Here is a 21,556-nt window from a genome sequence, read left to right as displayed (position 1 = left end):
TAAAGAATGAAAAAACATGTCTTATTTCATATTTGATTTTGTTACCAATGCCATTTGATATTTTCTCAAGAACAGTAGATCCATAACCAGGCTGACAGATGCCTCAAGACAGGCTGCAGATAGAAGAACCTGGCATACCATCACCATACAGAAGCCATCATGAAGTTCTCTGCCTGCGTGGACGGCTTAAGTCAAGTATCACTTTATATTGAATGCTTCTACTTACCTACGACACAGGTGCAGGTATAGTCCCTATAGAGTCTGGACGACACAAAGCTCTCATCATCGGTTGAGAACGTCAAGATGTTGGAATAGTCCAACCTGACATCATTACTGCAGATGTAGCTCTCCTCACAGGAGAATAGAGTGCACAGGTCACTGACTGCCGATACCACATCATGCTTCATCCGCTCCTGGAGAGCGGCGCTGAGGGCCTCGACCTGTCTCTGGATCTGCTTCGGTTTGAAGAAACTCTCCCTGCTCTTGCTACGATGGATTGAGAAAACAACGTCGGTATTCTCGATGTTTTCCTCCGATGGGTGGATGGTGATGATGGTAACATCCTCTGGGGTCGCACCCGGGAAGTGGTTGGCCACTGTGTACATGAAGATGCCAGAGTTTGGAAGGAATTCCTCGGGCGTGACGTCAGCAAAGGTGATGGTGGCGCTGTTATTGAGCATGGCCTGATTCAGCATCCGGACGGTTACGTTTGCTTCGGCGTATACAGTGAACTGTCCATCACTGACACTAGCGTTGATGTGGTAGAAGCCTTCATCCAGGTCGGGTGGGGCGATGATAATGCCATCTTCTTGACCGATGCGGAAGACATTGTCGTTCTGGAGCTCGAAGACAAGGTCGTCATAAGGATCGCGGTCGGTAGCAGAGATCTGTCCGATCCAGCCACCGGGGAAGGTCTCCTCGAAGGAACTGATGGTGATCTTGACCGGCGTGACCACCTCTGGGACGTTCATAGGATCAACGATGATAATCTTGATGTACGAGAGTGAGTAGAGCGGCGACCGGGCGCTATCGGTCACCTTGATGGTCAAGTTGTACTGTGTCTCAATGTCTCGGTTGAACCAGATCCTGTTTTTCAACATTTTGGTAGACGTGATGACGAATGCCCCGTTGTCGTTGCCTCTGACGATCTCAAAAGTGAATGGAGGACCATTGGCTAGCGTGTCAAGGTCTGTAGCATTTAGCTGAAGAATATCAGACTCCACTGGAGTATCAGCCTGTAGATAATAAGGGAAACATATCTCACATGAGTCAAGTTTCTCCAATAGGTCACAGGACAAGTGGAACGAATTTAAAGAGTCATTCTTTATCGATTGAAGTATCCATACCCAACTCGTCAGCAATCTCTTTATTTGGTATGCTGCAAATGGGAGTCTAGTGACAATGTTTTTCTTATGTTTGGAATATTTGGTATATTATATCCTAGTATCTACTATGAGCAGAGTTCTGTTTCATAAAACCTGTTATCAATATCAGACTTGCTGAGAACAAAACTGTAATTTTTTGTTGTTGTTTACACTTGATGCTGATGAGAAAATTTACAAGAGGCCCAAATATCAGAAGAGAGAAAGCCCCTAACTTCCTCTTAATTGGCATTTCTTCTCTCATTCACACAGAGAGGAAATAAGACTTAAAGGCCGTCTGTACTAGTGTGAACAGGAGGGATTAGACCACCCAGTGAGGTTCCTGACAGGTGGCAATCTCATCAAATCAGCTCTCAATTAACATAAAAAAAGAGGATCATGGGGGAATAACAGGCACCGATTAGGCATTGTTTTCTATATAGAGGGAGCAAGTAGCTACAAGTAGTACAGTGGGGCTTTAATGCGTATCAAAATGAGGAAATGGTTTATCTTACCTGCTGTATGATGGTATAGTTCTGTCTTGGTAGCACAGGAGGGTTGTCATTGATGTCGTCAACGATGATCTGGACGGTGACATCAGTGAAACTTGGTTCATCACCGGCATCACTGGCTCTCACACCCAGGGAGTATGAAGCGATCTGAGACAGGAAACAAAACAAATTATAAAGATTGGAGTTTCTTTTACTTGGGGATGCTTAGGAAACAGGCATGTTTACTTTAAGCTGTGCAACCACTGAACCTACACTTTGAAGTTATGTTCTATGTTACTGAAGGTTGATGCCTTGCCAAAGAGCATTTAGTGCACTGACTTGGTTTTGAACCATGAACCTTCTGGTTTAAAGATCACTGCACTGACTGCGAACCTACTATGCCTTCATATCATCGGAAACTAATCCATATGTGCCATTGTGAACTAGATACAAGTATAACCGGACAGTATATTGGTTACAAATTGAATTTCTTTAAAACTTCCTTTGAAAAAATTTACCCCTCAAATAAGCTATTAAGTCATTCAATCATATGAGATATAAATTTAATTTCATTCATCTATTTCTCTGGTTGAAAACATCATTATCTATGTTCAATTGTGATTATACCTAGTATTTCAAGAAATCTAGTCGAACAAATGAAACTTCCACGTTAATAAAAGTAAGGCTCACACTCATTTCAATTTCATGTTGCGAAATAATGGAATGAATCATAAGCGTAACAAAATTGAAATTTTTGCAGTCTGCACGGTTCTTTCCACGAAAATGGTCATCACTAAAAATTCACAAAGGTTTCTGGTTTTAAGAGTAGTCTTATCTGAGCCACTTACCTGTTCTCTGTCCAGTTTAGCTGCTAGACTGACCAGTCCATTGTCAGGGTTGATGATGAACTGATTGAAGAGGTTGCCATGGATGATGGAGTAAGACACTCTACCGTTAGCTCCACTGTCAGCATCTGTTGCCATCACCTGGAGTAGGACAGAGATAGCATATCATTCTCAATCATTGACAACAGAATGATGAAGGTCAAGGGTCGTAGTAGCAGTGTGAAAAAGGTTATTTTTGGCAACCTCCCACCCCCTCCAAATGTTGAGTTAATAATGTTGTGTATAAATCTGGCAGGTATACATATCTTTCATTACCCTGACATTAGGTGATGTTACACTATATAAAATGATTTGTTTTTTGTTTTTGTTGTTTCTCCATTCATTCCTGCTTGATAGCCATTTAATTCTGCTGGGTTAAGAGAAACTATAATGATAAAGTGTATAGAGTCACATGGACAAAAATCAGACGTGACACTGCTATCATAAAAATAAGCTCAAATACCACTGAAATTGAGACAAACCTTGATCATATCACCCACGAGAGATGGGTTTTGAGAATATGACCCTACCATTGAGCAACAAGCACCCAAACCACTAGACCACATCACCAAGACCTACCTGGATGACATCCCCTTCCACTCTCGCTGCCTCGTTGATGGTGGTGCTGTAGATGTCCTCGCTGAAGAGCGGAGCGTTGTCGTTGGCATCGGTGATGAATATGTTGATGGTGGTGGTGTCGGACAGTGGGTTGGTGCCCATGTCCGTGGCCTTGACCGTCAGGTAGTATTTGTTGGACATCTCAAAGTCCAATTCAGAAGCGACGGTGATCTCACCTGGTGAGATAAGTGGGATAAGATCTTTAGCGTTCATATTCCTCAATGATCCAAATGGAGTCTAAGAAAAGCAGCAGTGATTAGGAATGTATCGATTTTTCTTCATAAATGTGTGATGCCACTTTTTTGTTTCTTTTGCATTTCTGGCATTGTCGATACCATTCCTTAAGATCTTTATAAACAAATACATTACAGGCTTATGGAAATTAAGAGTGCTTAATGAGGAAAGGTATGAATTTCATACGCAGGAAAAAAAAAATTGAAACCAGAGAGGTTTATGAAAATCCCTATCTCTTTTATGAGCCCTCCAATGATAGGAGATCAAAATCATTAAAAAGGCTCCAATTATCATATCCAGAAACTTACCTATGGCACTGTCAATCTTGAACTTTCCATGCTCATTGCCAGAGACAATCTGGTACATGATCTCAGCGTTGAGTCCCACGTCCTGGCTGATTGCAATCACAGTGACCACGGTGCTTCCAATCTCCGCATCTTCAGCAATGGAAGCATTGTAGAGATCGCTCTCAAACTGCGGCTCGTTGTCGTTCTCGTCCAGGACATTGACGATGAGCTGGGACGAGGTGGAGAGACTTGCCTGGAGGATGTCGGTGACTGCAAGGGTCAGGTTGTAATGGCTGCGGAGCTCTCGGTCCAGGGGCTCCGTCAGGGTCAGGATACCGGACTGGTCATCCAGAGAGAAGGTTCCTTCACTGTTACCACCTCTTACGCTGTACCTATGTCGCCTGTTGGCATCTACAGGTTAAACATCAAATGCATGATTAGTTTTTATAGAATTTCTTGCAAACTCATTTTACGAGAGATTTATGTATCACATTTTGCTTGAACAGCCTTCAATAGAGATATTAGGATTGAGAAAAAAAACATCTGCAAGAAAACAAACAGGCATCAACTCTCAATAAATTGATATAATATAATGCTCTTTTGGGTCTCATCAAACAAAATAAGCATTGCAGAGTTAATGGAATTACACAGTACTAACATACAAGTACCCGATGGAAAGAGAAAATGTAAAATGAAAGCAAACATATTAACTAGTAATCTGCTTCAAAGTGGTATAAACTGTTGGCGTAAGCAGAAGAGCACTTGTGCATTGCATTTACAAACCCTGATTAAAGAAGGGTCCTAACAAGGCTACGCACAAGAACTTGCATAATAGCTGCATAGCATTCGATAGACTGCTTCTCTACGTTTCTGCGGGTGTGAACTAGCCTACCTTTATCGGGATCGACGGCCTGTACTCTAGTCAGCAATGTGTTGACAGTTGTGTTCTCACTGACGCTGACGTTGTAGACCAGCTGTGTGAACGCCGGAGGGTTATCGTTCACATCCAGTAGACCAATGGAGATGTCTGAGGAGCAGGACAGTCCACCGCCATCGCTGGCAATCACCTGGAAGCGATAGAACTGCTGTGTCTCGTAGTCCAGGGCTCCAGACGTGCGGACGGTGCCAGTGTTTACACCTGTAATGGGAAGAGGAAGGGTCAAACTTTGAAATTTCATATGAAGTCTCATGCTTATCAGCTCCATAATGAAAGATAAGTCACACCAACGTGAACTACAATATAGCTATCATTTACAAAGGTATATTACTGTTCTTACTTTTGCACATCTTAAGTAACCAAAAATTAAACAAAAGTGTTTTTATAAGGTACCTCACAACTGGTGAATGTTTAACAAAAATTGTTTGTCGATCCTGATTAAAGGGATCGTTTAACAATGTTAAAGTCATGGGGTTCCTGACTGACTTAAAGGTTCATAATTATCAATGCAGCATGAGCTAAATCAAAGATTTTTTAAAAAGATCTAAGACAAAGTTACCGGATCCCTTTTACAGAAAACTTATTGCATAATGAGGTTACAGAAATTTAATTTGTCACTTCTTACCTAGGTCTTTCTCGATAGTGAATAATTCTGACCCTTGACCTTCCAGAGAGAAGGTTATTTCAGCGTTGCTTCCAATGTCTGCATCAGATGCAGATACATAGAGAATGTAATGGCCTGCTGCTAAGTTCTCTCGGATGTTCTCAGTGTACAGGGTCTATGGAAAACATGATATCAAATTGATCAGAGACATATTATACTATCAAGTATCAGTGCTGCCTTACAATATTGTATACAGCTAGTATTTAATTTATATAGTTTTAATCTAGTGCATTGGCACTTTGATGTTGCAGATACACACAGAAGATAACTGAAGCTTTTTAAAAAAAAGTTTAAAAAATGTTGATCAATGGCCTACACAGTTCATTTCTTTGCCTCAGCTCTCTGAAACTTAGACCAAAAATAAATATGTTAAAAACACAAAGAAAATGACTGAAAGAAACTGAAATCGAAATCGAAATTAAAATAGGCTAAAAACAGTATTCTATTACTGTATCTTTGATAAAAATGCTTTACAAAGCACCTGAATTTGTTATCTTGTTTTAAGTAGAAAATAAAAAATCCAGATGTCATTACGGAATAGAAAATGTAGTCTTACCTGTGCACAGACAGGAGAGTTGTCATTGATGTCTTGCACTGAGATCACAACCTGAGCAGTGTCTGAGAAGAGCCCATCGGTGGCTGTTACATTGAGGCGATACGTATCCTTCAGCTCCCGATCCAGAGGGTTAGCAACGTAGATCTTGCCAGAGTTGCTCTCGATGGCAAAGTGATTGAATGGGTCCCCTGATGTGATGTAGTAGACGACGTGAGCGTTGGTGCCAACGTCGCCATCAACAGCTTGGATGGAGACAGTCACGGTTCCGATGGGATCACTTTCGAGGACTTCTCCCGGATAGACCTTCTGCGTGAAACGTGGCGGCGAGTCGTTGAAGTCAACCACAGTGACGTGAACCGTGGCAGTTGCTGAGAAATCAGCGTTGGTGACATCCCTGGCTAGGATGAGGATGTCGTAGGTGACGGCCGTCTCCCGGTCAAGACCCTCTTGGATGGTCAACATACCTGACATCTCGTTGACCTCAAACTTCTCAAACACTTCCAGGTCATTCTCAACATCAAGGTAGTAGAGGACTTGGCCGTTGGACCCAGCATCCGCATCCCTAGCAATAACCTTCAGGATAGCATCATCAACCGGAGTGTTCTCTGGAACGCTGATGCTGTACGTTGTGTCTTCAAAGACAGGCATGTTGTCGTTGACATCGGTCACAGTCACAAGGACGGTGAAGTAGGTAGCTATAGATGGCTCTGTGTTTGTGCTGGCCTTGATGATGAGCTTGTACCAAGAGACAGACTCAAAGTCCAAGGAGCTCACCAACGTCAGGTTGCCGTGCTCATCGATGGAGAAGTGCGATGGATCGTTGGTGTGGGCTTCGTTACCAGGAACCAAGGAATAGGTGAGCGATGAGTTGCTATGAGCCAAGAAGGTGGATAGGATTGTTCCCACTGGTGTGTTCTCTGCGACATCAATGTCAGGTTCGTTGACCAGCCCATCAAAGAATGGCAGTTCATCATCTTGGGAGAGAACGTAGATCTCTGCTGCTGTCACCCAGTTCAGTGGAGGATTTCCACCATCAGTCACACCAACAAAGAATTGGAAGGTAGATCCCTCTGCAAAATAGGTTTAGAAAACGAGGCATAAATAAATATGAGAAATTCAACCACTTTTTAAGTCACTTTTTATTTATAAATAAGTAATTTTATTTCTTAATAATGTTGCTTGGAATGATTGTTTTTCCAAAGCTCATGCTTAGTACAGTGACACAAAACATAGAAAACCTGCAGAATGGATCAACACCTTTTAAATGTCAATTCCAATATCTCTTGTTGATCACTTGCAGTGAGGAAGAAGATATATGTACCTTTACTTTTTAATAACCACTTATACACCGAAATATCACAATCATTTGACCAGCAATACTGTCCTTTGAAACCTGTGTGACTAAGCTCATAACCCACAAGGTCGGTCATGATTAAAAAGCTAAATTTGATCATGACGTACCTTCTCCTTCCAGAGATGACGATGCTGAGATGCTTCCCGTCTTGGGATCAATCTCAAAGAGATCCAACGCAGATTGAGCTGTACCGCTCTCAAAGGAGTATGTCAACAAGGCGTTGCTTCCAGAGTCTACATCGGTTGCAGTGACCTGATGATGGTAAGAGAAAGCAATCAGGAGTGAAGGTTCTGTCATAGAAATATATGCTATTGTCTAATGACCCCATACGAACGATAAGTATTGTGGTATTCAAAGATGAACTTGTACATGCTTTATGCGGCAGACTTTTAATGAATTAAAAAATGTAAGGACGAGACAACAGAGTATCCATTTTAATATGAGAAATGAGTTTTATTGATATTGGAAAGTGAGATTTCTCACACAACTTACTAGTTCACATTCCTCTTTAAAAAGAAGAGAAAGAGAAAACAACAAAGCAACTATATGTAATTTTTTTCCATCCAACTGTATATTATTCCTCCAATACAGTCAAACCTGCTTTAGTGACCACCTATCCACAAAGACCACCTGTCTACAACAACCACATTTTTTGTTTCCCTTGAAAATAGTTTCTCATTGAAACATGTACTAAAGGAACTTGTCTACAAAGACCACTTTTTGTGTTTCCCTTGGGCGGTCACTATAGACAGGTTTCACTGTGCTATCAACAAACGTACCACTAAAATGGGGACATGGCTCTCCCCGCCAGATCTTGTGAATGCTTTATACTCCCTCATCTCAAAGCGTGGTACGTTATCGTTCCTGTCGTTGAGGATGACGTTGACGGTGGTGTAGGCCGTCTTTCCTCCGCCATCCACAGCCATGATAGGTACGGGTAGCGTCCTGTCACTGACGGACTCAAGGTCAAGGAGCATCCTGCTGTGGATCTCTCCTGAAGGTCAAAGACAAGGTCAAATACAAGGTCAAATACAAGGTCAAGTAATCATAAACATACATGTTCTTGTAATAGCAGCTACAGGTTTAAGTAGTGTTAGTATAGGACACAAAGAACATACAGCAACTCCTTTTAGGGATAAAACTATATTTGGATAGACCGTAAGAGTAGGACACAACATTTTAAATTGTATTACTGGGGTGCCTGCATTCTAAATGGTCTGACAAATTATATTTTGGCATGCTTCTAAAATAATTGAATCAAACTCTTATCTGGATATGCAAAAGTATTAATCTTTTGATTATGAATAAATTGAGTGAATTAATTCTTTCTTTCATGTCAATCCAACCCTTCCTATCTCACACGCAAAACATTTTTTTTTTAAACCCAATTGTTGTTAATCTAACCTTATTGAAGCCTATTCATTTGTGTTGTTCTCATATAGCACCTTCAAAGCATAATAATGTCACTATACAGATAGTGTACTTTTCAGTGCTTTTCAGTGTTAGAATTTTGTACTGCTTTGTTACTCATATCATTCATCTTTAATCTTTTAATAAGTAATATTCTGCAGCTAAACAACTACTCAATATCTTTTTAAATACCAAACAATTCGCCAAATCAGAGGCTTAAAAAAGTCACTGCAATCACAATTCAACTTTGTACACATTATAAACTCAAGGGTTTTCTTTTTAAAGGGAATGGTTAGTTGTTGACATCAAATTGTTATTCCCTGAACCAAGATATATCACACCTTGAAAATAAAATAACAATCAAGCAAATCATACAGAATAAGCATAAACAAATGCGGAACGGGTCCTTGGTGGAGTACACTGTACTGTGTATAAAGTGTATTGAGAATGTTTATAAAGTACTTTTTCACCTTTCAAAAGGTTTTTTCTGAAAGCTCACGATTTGTACTCAAGAGGTGAAGGTCTAATTAAGTGCATGTTTGTTTATCTTAGATTCTGTGAAAAAGTGTGTCATATTGGCAAACAGTGCGATCATCCCTCAGTCTCTGTCCATATCAATTATTAGGCTAATTGTTTAATTGTGGCTGGTATGACAAGCTTTACAATACATCTGCCAACAATTTCAGATGACCTGCCACATCACTCCAAATCTGTTCCATTCAAGGCCATGATGAGTTATAAATTGCCAAGATATTTTTGTCAAAATCAAAGCAAAAAAGAACAACCCACTGCTGTTATCATAATACTCAAACGAAAGTGCATAAATTCACAGCAACCTGCTTGAAATGGTGATAACAAAATTCAGTATTGGGGAAATAAAATTTCACACAATGACTTTTACGACTTTTATTTTCAGACATACTTGAGTCTCCCTCAATGGGCATCTCTGAAATAAAAACACCTACAACACATATGGTAGTAGGTAACGGGAATGAAAAGAAAAAGAAAATCCATGCAGGGTTTAAAAACAATAATTTCCCGGACACGGATTGGATAAAACAATCAAAATGTGAGATGAAATCATGCAGTGGTTATAACAAATGATAATTAAATATTAACACAAAAGTCTTAAAAAACACAGGTTAATTATTCTTCTTGAATCCTAATCATGTTCATTATATACTCCTCAAAAAGGACCCCTCTTATTTTTCAATAAGTATAAGAAGAATCTTGAGCTGAATAAATAAATTCTAAATAATAAATTATAAAGGATATAGCATGCTGTTAAAATGTAAGAATGCATCAAGATATTATATTTTCTATATCCCTTGATGATTATGTAGAAATATGAAGAAACTTAGATCTAAACATGTCTGGTTTCATTCAAGCAAAATATCTACAGAGCATCAGAAAACGTGTCAATCTATGAAGAATGCCTAAAGCTTTGTTGTGATGAAAGAGACTGTGTTCATACCTGTTGCACTGTCAATGTCAAACATTCGTCTCGCCTCGGCACTGATGATGGAGTATGTGACGACACCATTGTCCCCACTATCATCATCAGTAGCCATCACCTGCAAAACAAAACAAAAGAAAAAAGATTGGAATACAACTTCAAAGATCTAGGGTTATCATAGCTTGGAACCAATTCTCTCTGTAATTCTTCCAGGAGACATCCATACTTTCCTTATGAACACATCCTGTCGTTAACATAATCATGAGCCAATGTCCTACACAAAAATATTTTGATATAAACTAACTAATATCAGCCAACTTATACAAGGTTCTAAAGAATACATGAGCTTCAGAAAATAAGAAGAAAAACACTAATGGGCTAATATTCTATCCTTGTAGTCACAAAAGTATAGTCATTTTTTTCCTTCTGTCATGGTCCATGGTATTCTTTGAATCTGAGACCACTACCAACACCGGTTTACAAAAGGAGAATCGTTGAAGACCATATCTTCTGATATCACTGGCAATGCTATGTAATACCATTTCACAACTTTACAATATTTGCTCCTGGATCAATTTCCAACACTATTCAATTCCTGACTTCAACTGTGCCCCAACACTGTATGTAACTCTAACCCTACCGCTATAGTCTTTGGCAAAACAAAGCATGGAGCAAATGTCTCTAAAGCAAATACAGGATCTTGCTGGTAACATTCTCTTCTCATATCATCTCATCTAGAGGTGTCGTCGTCGAGCGGATATGTCACCGGACTGTGGATCACAAGGTCCGCGGTTCGAGTCCCGCCGCGGCACTAATGTCCTTTGTCAAGACATTGGTCTACATTTGCCACACTCAACCCAGGTGATGTAAATGGGTACCTGCCAGGAATTAATTCCTTGAAATGCTAGAGTGCCTTAATGGTAGCCGTGCGAAAGCCAGGGTTATAATCGGGAGCGCCAGGAGTGCCAATTCTGACAGACATGGATGCTATACAATAACCTACTTTTATCTCTCACAAATTTCTTACCTGAAAGACAACTTCTCCTGCAGTGCCATTCTCCATGAAGTCAGTGACATACTCGTCCTGGCTGAAGACCGGTGAATGGCGGTTAACTCGCGTGATGTTGACATGGACGGTGGCTGAGCTGGTGAAGACGTGGTCAGAGGTGGAGACGTTCAGCTGGTGGTAGTCACGCCCTGACATGAGCTGAGGCTTCTGAGAGTTGGATAGGCTGATTACACCTGTTATCAAACACAATTTCAAGAAAAATGTCAATCAAATAATGTTAACACTGGCAATGTTGGACAGTCTGTGTTTGATTGGATCAATGTAACCAAAATTGAAACACGCTAGTACCAAAGTGTGAGTACCAAACCACTTTGGAAACCTACATAGATAAATTTATGCATAGATTCACAATGAATCGTTCATATAAAAACCGTCATGATTATACAGTCTACAAGAAATGACATGTACATACAAAACTAAATAGTAGGCAACATCCCATCTTGTTGAGTTAAGATTCTATGAATCTTCCTGATATACAAAAGATAACAGATAGAGTTATTCTTATTTTTAATATAAGGTATAATCCAAATATATGATTTGATGAGATTACATGTAGAAATGAGAGTCTGTGGATTAAGAATATGTTACCTGTTTTCTTGTTGATAGTGAAGGTCATATCCTCATTTCCTGACACGATGGAGTAGGTCAGCTGATCAATGTCAGAGATGTCCCTGTCCGTTGCCGAAACAGATGTCACAAAGGCACCCCGCTCTGCAATCTCACTCACGGAACAGTAATAATCCCTGTGGACAAACTGCGGAGGATTGTCGTTCATGTCGGTGATGCGGATACTGACTCTCGTCTCGCTTCTCAGCGGTGGCATCCCGCTGTCTGTTGCCACAACGACAAAGTTGTGCATCTTGTGTTCCTCGTAGTCGAGCACATGCGAGGTGAGGATGAGTCCGCTGTTGGCAGCGATGTGGAAGTGTCCCGTCTGGTTGTCGCTTTGGACGATCTGATAGCGAACACCACTGTTCTTGGGTGAATCCTGATCAGTGGTGCTTATCTGGAGCACGGTTGCGCCGACGGAGACGGCCTCTGAGAGCACTGCCTGGTAGATCTTCTGGTTGAAACTAGGCATGACGTCGTTGACGTCGCTGATAGTGATGTCGACAGTGACCATGGCCGAAGCACCGGTCAAGGTGTCACTGGCCAGGACCTCAAGGCCGTAGAGTTGACGGGTCTCGTAGTCTACAGCTCCAATCAGATTAATTACGCCTGAAACGAGACAAAATCGAAAGATGAATATATTAGTGCAATGTATTTAATGATGTGCCACTTGATAGTTAGTTTATGATGCTGAATCCTGAATACCGGGTATTTACAACAAGACATAGAAAACAGCTCCCTCTTCAACTTACTAGTATTTTAAAGTTGATTCCAGTGAAAGAATAATAACTACATGCCAAATATGGTTATGTTTAAAATGAACAGATTAATTCCATCCAAGAAAATTTTAGAAATGAAAATATCATTTTAAAATGTTACCATCAGGGAAACCGTTACAGAATTCCTGACCTGTAATATTGACTCAATGTTTAAATGCAAAATATCTCCAGACTTGGGTAAAGAATGGAACACAGTACACTTCACCCAACCCACCTGTCAGAGGGTTGATATCAAACTGGTTGAATTCATCTCCTTCACCGATGCTATAGATGAGGTCCCTTCCATTGGGTGAGATGGCATGGATCTGGACCACGGCAGAGTGCAGCTCCAGGTCCTCAGGGATGGTGGCCCTGTAGTACTGCTCCTCAAAGACAGGCATGGCCTTGTTGCGTACGGTGATTGGAACGTCCACAACGGTGCTGTGGTTGGGCTTGCCTGCATCATAGAGAGAAATGTCAAAGGTCAGAGTGGAACTTGATAGAGTCAAACCTGCTTTAGGGACCACCTGTCTACAAAGACCACATTTTTTGTTTCCCTTGAGAATAGTTTCTCATTGAAACATGTACTAGAAGAACCTGTCTACAAAAACCACTTTTTGTGTTTCCCTTGGGCAGTCACTATAGACAGGTTTGACTGTACATCATCATGCTTTTAATCCATTGTGACTTTCTCTTATAAACTCCATAATAGTTACACGGAACGCGCATTCTCGGTGGACACTATTAGTTTCCCTTTTTAACACTTTAAGAAGGCAGGACCCAAGAATATAAGTGGTCTAACCAAATGATTGCTTGTGTTAGTTGAAAAAAAATGTCTTAAACAGGTAAAAACATATCATTCAATTGGAATGTAAACAGTATCACCAACAAATATGTTTGAGTAACCTAAATAAAGATTGTGTAACTGCATGAAAAATAATATATTTTTATGCAAATAATTTGAGAAAATTTTTCAGAATGACTCGATCAACATTCCACCCCCAAAACTACCCTTCTACAGCGACAAAAGATGGTGACAACTTTGATTCACGTCTTTGTGTAATGCAGATTTAAAAAAACCCCACACACATCCAATACTAGTACTAATACCCACAAGTAAACATTTGCTGCTTTCCTGATTTCTATATCTGACTGTGGAAGAAATTGACTTACCTCTATCACTGGCCTTGATCTTGAGAGTGAAGTTCTTATTCTGGGAGTTGGCTCCGAGCTTCTCTCTCACTATGATGACACCGGAGCTGGAATCGATGGCAAAGTGGCCTTCACCACCTTCTACCAGGGTGTACTGGACCTCACCGTTCTTACTCACATCTCGGTCGATGGCTGTCACCTAGGAATCGAAACAAAGTAGTGAGTTAGGTGAAATCATCACATGGATGTCAATGTTACAGTGTTAGAAAAAATACTTTTTTGTTCACAGAAACTCTATTTGGATTCACTAAAGAATATTTGCTGTAGTGAAAATTAAATTTCCTTTGAGTCCTTTTTCCTCTCCAAAGCAGGGATCTTTCCAGAGTTCTTTTGAAGCTTTTAAAATTTAAATCGTTCTCCGATTGTGTGTTCTTTCTTCGCAGCAGGGTTATCCAATCCTGAATGACAAATGGGTCGGCAAATATCATTCTTAAGGTTAAACAAAATGCTATTGTTTTTTATTTCTGAAAAAAAATTGTAGAAAAAAAAAAAATAGACAAACTAAGCATCACTGCAAGTATCAGCTTTGTCTGCAGATCTTCATACTTTCATTCATGTCGGTTAACTTCTGAACAGAGGTAAAGTTTGTTTTCTTTGTAGACTGTCCAGAATCAACTGACATCTTTTAAGTATTTCTTACCTGTCTTACGACTTCTCCAACACTGGCATCCACCTGGACAATGGCGTTGTACTGATGATGGATGAAGATAGGCGGGTTGTCGTTGATGTCTAAGATCTCCACATTGACAATGATGTGTGCCACTCTAGGTGGTGTGCGTCTATCCCTGGCCTCCACCACGATGTGATAGCTGTCCTGTTCTTCTCGGTCGAAGGGAATGCCTGTGTTTCTCACAATCCCGGAGGTGGGTTTGATGGAGAACATGGGTGAGGGGTTGAGGATCGTGAAGGTGAGTGGTTCATTGAGGGTGCTTCCTATGACGGAGAGGACGGCAACGTCATGGACAGTACTGGAATTCTCGCGGATGATGGCGTAGCACTCGTTGGCAGGGAACCGCAAGCTGGAGGTGGGGCGAGCTTCAACGTGGATCAGAACCTGGGCATCGTTGAAGTTGAGACCATCAGTGACACGGACAGTCAGGTCATACTCACTGCTTAAGCTGGTGCCATTGGCAACGAAGATGTCACCAGACTGTGCATCGATACTGAAGTGGTGACTACGGTCGCCTTCGTGGATGGAGTATTCAAGTTGAGACATGCTGACGTCGTCATCATCAATGGCTGTTACCGTCAGAATGAAGACACCAGCGTAGGTCGGCAGCAGAAGCTGTGCTTCAAAGACTGCCTTGACAAACTGCGGCTGTGAGTCATTGATATCAATGATGGTGATCCTTACCCTGGCAGGTTTGTTGGCCATCATCTGCGGACTGCCTGTGTCATGGACCTGGACCGTGAACTCAAACTCGGGGATACGCTCATGATCCAGAGACATCTTGGTACGAATGGCTCCAGTGCTTTCATCAATACTGAAGTACATCTGTGCATCTCTCTCAATGATCTCATAGACAAGGTGAGCGTTGTGACCCGAGTCTGCATCCTCTGCACTGATGACCAACGGACGACTGTTCTCATCCAAGACGACGCTCTTGAGTGAAGCCGATTCCGAGATGCTACCGACATACTCCACGGAACTAAACGTGGGCGCGTTATCATTGGCATCCTGGACATGTATCACCAGACATGTATTGGTGCGCAGACCCACCATGTTGGTGGCCTGAACCGTCAGATTGTACATGGTGACTTCCTCGTAGTCCAGAGGCATCGTCGTTGTGATGATACCAGAGTTGGAGTTGATATCAAAACGCCTGGCATCATTACCTCTGGTGATCTCGTAATAGACGGATGAGCGACTCACAGCGGAGATCTGGGCCACAAACTGGTTACCAAGAAGATTCTCTGCAACTTCCATAATGTACTCCTCCTCTCTGAACCTGGGCGGAGCATTGTTGGAGAGAGTCACAGTCACGTTGACGAAGCATACATTGCTGAGTGGCTGGACACCATGGTCAATGGCTTGGACCACCAGGGCATATTCGGCCTCCTGTTCAATGTCCAGCTCATGTCCAACAGTCACTGTGCCCAGAATCGGGTCAATGTTGAATGCCTGACCAATGTTTCCTGTGGAAGAGGGATACCAAAAAGACATAAATAATACACAAATTTCTGCAGATTGAAAGTGAAATTATTAGAGGATGTACAGTTTGAACTAGGTAAATACACTATTTTTACTTGCATACCGTACTTCAAAACCTCAAGGAAGTATTAGTTGCTAATCAATCCAGATTATCATTATCATTCTTTAATATACAATGTAACGACTGCAATGAAAATAATTTACTACATTGACCATCATTGCCTCATCTGTTGAACTTTCCAAATTTAATTTATCCCATTTTGCCCACTGTTATACAAGTCAGCTACTTCTATTCATTCAATTTATTAACTACATGTATATATGTATACATACAGGTATTTTGCAATATCAACCCTACAATAAAGTGTAGCTAGTAAAGTCATCATATACATGTATCAATCAGCATTAACATTTACATTATATGCAACTTTAGAGTAAATATATACACTAGACAAACGATGGGTTAAGTATTAGTAGATATACTAACTACCATCTTCGACTTGGTGTGTATCACATGCAATGGCAATCACATGAGAAATGAATATAAATGAGATTGACAATCTTTATGAAAAGATTATGTTACTATTTATTGAAAAGAGGCAACTGGGAAGATTATAAGTATCAAATGAGGCAGGTTATTTAGAATATGATATGGGATAAGATGGACTATCAGCTGTAATGTAAGTATATCTCCTTTCTAATATTAATGATAAATACTTTTTAATCACATGTTAGTGCATTGAATTTTTTATTTTGTCTATACTATTAATGTTTTATAATAAGAATATTCATTTTCAAACTTTCATGCAGGATTATGCATTCTACAATTTTTCTTATTTTCTATTTCAGGCTAGAATTTCAACAAATTCATAATGCAAGGCAAGTCTATGTTTGTTAATAACATATTATGAAGAATATATAACTAGTGGTTACAATGTTTTTCTAATCTGAAGATGCATATATACATTTTTTTTCTTCTTAAAGAGTGAATTAATGTTGATGGTACTAAATGGGCACAAAATGTTCAGTCCTTAAATAACACATGAAGAATGCAAAAATGCAGCCACCCCCCCCCCCCTTTGTTAAATAAATAAATAAGAATAATGTCAGTGAAGCACATTGTTATTACTTGTCAATATATGGCAGAAAAATGTATTTTCTGTAATTTGCAAAACATTTCAGAAACACATTCTGCATCAATCATCAAAACATGCAAGGATCACCTCAACGTGATATTGGTTAAATATCGCAGCAGTGGATTACATCAAAATATATGCGTTCCTTTGGCTCAAGAGATTTGATTGGCCTTGGGTTACAAACAAATTCAATTTCAGCCAATCAGGACTAAGTTTTCAAATAGTTTCTCATTAAATACAGGTTCCAAGAAAGTTGCAATCAAATTATACATCAGCATCAGGGCCAAGGTTTGTAATAGGACACAGAAGATGGGTAACTCAAAGCTACTTGCCCACATGCCCTGAGGTAACCAGGGCAAGCCAAAAGCAATAGGCAAGTTACTTAGAATTTCATTTGTCCAGTTGGGCAAGCAAACATTTTGATTTGTAGTACTTCTTTTAATGATTGGTCAGGTTAACATTTTAATTTTTACTATTTCGATGGTTGGGTAAACAAAATTTGGTGTTGGGATAAGTTCTGTGGTTACAAAAAATTGGGAATGTGTCAATAGGAGAATCATTGGTGCAAAGCATATCTTTCAGGCAAGGCGTGCAATGATATTGGTATAAAGATAAAAACCCATTCAGACAAGTTGCAGTAAACCACTGTGGCCCAAAAAACAAAAAAACAAAAAATGCCAAAAGGGCAATATTTCTTCAGAATTTTTGTTTAGCACAGCTACTCTTGAACGACCCTTATATACTCACTGATCTGAATGTTAAACATTACAGAAAAGTGAAGAGCATCAGCTGTTCTCATTTTAATTATTCCACAGTTTACTGCCTCAAGTCTGAATGAGCATTTAAGGGTGTGGGGCAGGATGCTGAGGGGGGCAAAATGCAAGGGGGTGGGGTAAAAATAATGATTCAATGATCAGCCAACCTCTGAGACCGCCGTGCCTTGTCACTGGATAATAAAATAAAACCAGGGTTGGGTTGGAGGCAGGGGGGTAAGGGGTAAGGGGATGGTGGTGTGGGGGGTGGGGGTGTCAAGAAAAATAATAGATGGGTAAATAGGGAACGCTATCTCCATATGGATAGAAAGAATGTTTTTTTCATGTCAAAATCATAAAATCAACTTAAAATCACTTCACACGAACAAAAGTCTGATTCATATTTCCTGCTGCGTTTATATGATATGTGTAAACGACAGGGAACCTCACATTCAAAACAACAGAAAACTTTAATTAGAATGAAGAGTGATTACGCAATAATCTATATTCATTTGGAAAATAGATTTGCTGATTTCGTTGTTTTTTTAGATGCACGAAGTAATAACATGATCTGCACATTTAAATTTGTGTTCTCTTTTGTTTGAAATACAATTATATTTCCCTTGTCTCTACTTTCCTTGTCTCTACTTTCCTTATCAATAACTTATTTTAAAAAAAAATTAAACATACAATTTGTTTTTGTTGTAATTCCAAACTTGCATACACAACACATCAGCTGCTTACGTACATGTATGCTTTTATACAAGTCTCCATGCACAGTAAGTATGATAAAATATTAAAAGTCTCGTCTTATGCAATCATGACGAATACTCATATTTTTTATTTACCCTTAACCAAATGCTTTGAATGAATATAATAGTGGTGCAATGTGCTCCATATGTTGCTGTTTTGAGAGGGCGAATGAACATGATTTTGCAGGTGATGAACCAAGAAACTTTTCTTTTGCTTGATGAATTGGCTGAAAACAATATGATCATGAAATATGGAAAATGCCAGGAGCAAATCATGAAAATGATCAATCATTTGAGTATCCAAATACTTTATGGTGAATATTGTTTATGAAACTCATGAAATATGGATAGTGCTAAGAGCGAACTGTGAAAATGAATAACCAATTGAATTCTTAATATTTCAGGGTAAGCATCGGTCAACATTGAGAGCCTCTGCTGATGGCATCAACTCAGTTGCTTTAACATAGAGTTAACACCCTTCTGGCTCTCAACAGATATGATTCTCTATCAAAAGAACCTGGAATAGACAGGTACACAGAACTTGGTAAAAGATAATGATAAGATTGATGGAAAAGCCACGAGGTAAATAATTACCTTGCACTATGGAATAGGTCAGTTCAGCATTCGACCCTTGATCCCTGTCAAACGCATAGACATCCACCACTCGCGTCCCAACAGCAGCTGTCTCGTACACCTTCCCTTCGTAGCTCTCGGCGCTGAACTCCGGCATGTGATCGTTGGAGTCCATCACGTTGACCACCACCCTGGCGTAGGTCCGATGTGTGCCGTAGTTATAGTCCTTGACCTCCACGTTGAGCACGTGTTGGCGCTGGGACTCGTGGTCCAGGCTCTCGTTGAGGTAGATGTAACCGTTGTGGGTGTCGATACGGAATCGGTAGCGACTGGCAGGGTCCGAGGTGCTCGGGAGGGTGAAGACGAGGCGGTCGGTGGCGTCGCGGTCAGTGGCCATGATCTGGAGGATGGGGGTGTTGACCCGAGTGTTCTCTGGAATGTCTATCTCGTACAGCTCTTGCTCAAGTATGGGAGGATTGTCGTTGACATCTGTTACTAAGATGCGAATCTGGAACAAAACAGTACCAATGAATGATATCTCAACAAAACATATTCCCAATTTGAACACCTTATATTAGTACTTAGTAGATGACGTGACCACCCCTGAGGATGTACATATTCATAACATAAACATACTATTATTGCCATCACCATTAGCATATCTCATCATTAATCATATTTATTGATGATACATAAGAGTTTCTAACTGAATACCATAGCAAAGATGTACATGTACCCAGGATATTGAGATCACTGCCTATCATAACATTTCAATTTCCAAGATGGTAACAGATTTCTAGCAGAAGTACAGGTACATGTAAGCTTTAAAGATTTTATTTTGAGAAGAAAAAAAATGGCAAAAAAAATTTGAAAATAATCATACCGTAATGATAATGATAATATTAAGAAAATACACATTATTAAAGACATGATATGCCTCTGATATCACCTTTGCTAGCAAAGGCACAAAAAAGAATTTCTTTGATTTCAATATCTTTGATCTCAATATATAGTTTACAAATAGATTATTACCAACAAAGGGTTTAAAAAAACCACTGTTTACCAATAAATCATTTACAAACAGATTGTTTACAAAACTTAATAGAGTGTTTACCATTGTGGTAGCTTCATTGAACCCATCTGATGCTGAGATGGTGAGATCATAGGAAGACTTGGTCTCACTGTCCAGGGGCTGGGCTATCAAGATGAAGCCTCCTTGAGGATCGATGAAGAAAGCTCCATCCTCATTACCATCTGAAAGGAAGGCAAGAAGGAACAAGAAATTTAAAGCCCCACTGCACTACTTATAGCTACTTGCGCCCTCTATGTAGCAAATAATGCCTAGTCGGTGACCATTGGTCCCCCGTGGTCTCCTTTTTCTTGTGTTAGTTGAGAGCTGATCGGATGAGATAACCACCTGTCAGTGACCATGCAGGGAGGTCTATTCCCTCCTGGCCAAACTAGTGCAGAGGGGCTTTAATATCAAAATGTGCTCTTGATTTGCTACGTTTGCTCTCATGACAACTGCTCCATAGCTATTTTTTATTGGACACAAGTCAAATTCTTAACCTTAACACTGGACTAAGAACTACCTTTAACCTTAATCAGAAATCTATGTTAAATCGCACAAGCAACACAAGCCCCAAACTAGTTTAGATGTAATAAGACTTCAGCAAATATTTTGTCTCAATGATTTTTTTGTTGTTCTATGATCAATAATTACCGCATTACAGAAAGCATCAAAGCATGATAATCATTTTCATGATTTTTACTATTCTGTGATTATTCTATTATTCTATTATGACCATTCATTATTCTATGACTTGATGATTATTTCATGACTTGATGATTATTTCATGACTTGATGATTATCATTTTCTCTCCCATACTATTGCAACCCGTAACTATGTAGCTTACCAACTATGGCATATCTGACTTCATCGCCATCGGGATCGATTGCGAGGATCGCATTGATGAAGCTTCCTACAACGTAGTTCTCTGTGATTCGGGTTTCCGTCTCCAACATCTCCTCAAAGAAAGGGGCGCTGGAGGAGGGCACCGGGGCAGCGGTCACTATGATGGGGAGCCTCGCAAGATCGCTCCGTCGACGCATCGGCCCATTGTCCTTAACTTCAATCTGTAACATGCGAATAAATAAATGACAGTGACCATCATGTTTACATGAATCTTCACCATCGTTTCAAACATACATTTTTGTTTTACGATTGGAGCTCTTCGTGAATTTTCTATATTATTAGCAAGATTTCATCAGATTGATCTTTATGTATTTC

The 21,556-nt window shown here is 40.1% G+C and overlaps 1 protein-coding gene across 2 annotated transcripts in view; it reads right to left on the bottom strand.

Moving 5' to 3' along the window:
- Window positions 1-21,556, bottom strand: part of LOC580257 (protocadherin Fat 1) — an 82,195-nt gene that overhangs the window by 18,655 nt on the left and 41,984 nt on the right. For both annotated transcript variants that reach the window (XM_030980581.1, XM_030980582.1), the window contains exons 4-22: window positions 21,183-21,402; window positions 20,380-20,519; window positions 19,287-19,773; window positions 14,541-16,036; window positions 13,862-14,039; window positions 12,924-13,145; window positions 11,910-12,539; window positions 11,280-11,494; window positions 10,271-10,370; window positions 8,166-8,380; window positions 7,494-7,638; window positions 6,033-7,102; window positions 5,438-5,591; window positions 4,768-5,013; window positions 3,897-4,286; window positions 3,316-3,530; window positions 2,701-2,838; window positions 1,877-2,020; window positions 227-1,235 (exon numbers count right to left, since the gene is read on the bottom strand). In XM_030980581.1, the coding sequence (XP_030836441.1) occupies window positions 227-1,235; window positions 1,877-2,020; window positions 2,701-2,838; window positions 3,316-3,530; window positions 3,897-4,286; window positions 4,768-5,013; window positions 5,438-5,591; window positions 6,033-7,102; window positions 7,494-7,638; window positions 8,166-8,380; window positions 10,271-10,370; window positions 11,280-11,494; window positions 11,910-12,539; window positions 12,924-13,145; window positions 13,862-14,039; window positions 14,541-16,036; window positions 19,287-19,773; window positions 20,380-20,519; window positions 21,183-21,402 (7,414 nt within the window). The remainder of the gene's footprint in view (window positions 1-226; window positions 1,236-1,876; window positions 2,021-2,700; window positions 2,839-3,315; window positions 3,531-3,896; window positions 4,287-4,767; window positions 5,014-5,437; window positions 5,592-6,032; window positions 7,103-7,493; window positions 7,639-8,165; window positions 8,381-10,270; window positions 10,371-11,279; window positions 11,495-11,909; window positions 12,540-12,923; window positions 13,146-13,861; window positions 14,040-14,540; window positions 16,037-19,286; window positions 19,774-20,379; window positions 20,520-21,182; window positions 21,403-21,556) is intronic.

Source organism: Strongylocentrotus purpuratus, unplaced genomic scaffold (assembly GCF_000002235.5).
Source record: "Strongylocentrotus purpuratus isolate Spur 01 unplaced genomic scaffold, Spur_5.0 spur5_scaffold_11, whole genome shotgun sequence".
Lineage (NCBI taxonomy): Eukaryota > Metazoa > Echinodermata > Echinoidea > Camarodonta > Strongylocentrotidae > Strongylocentrotus > Strongylocentrotus purpuratus.
This window is presented reverse-complemented; position numbering and strand designations above follow the sequence as displayed.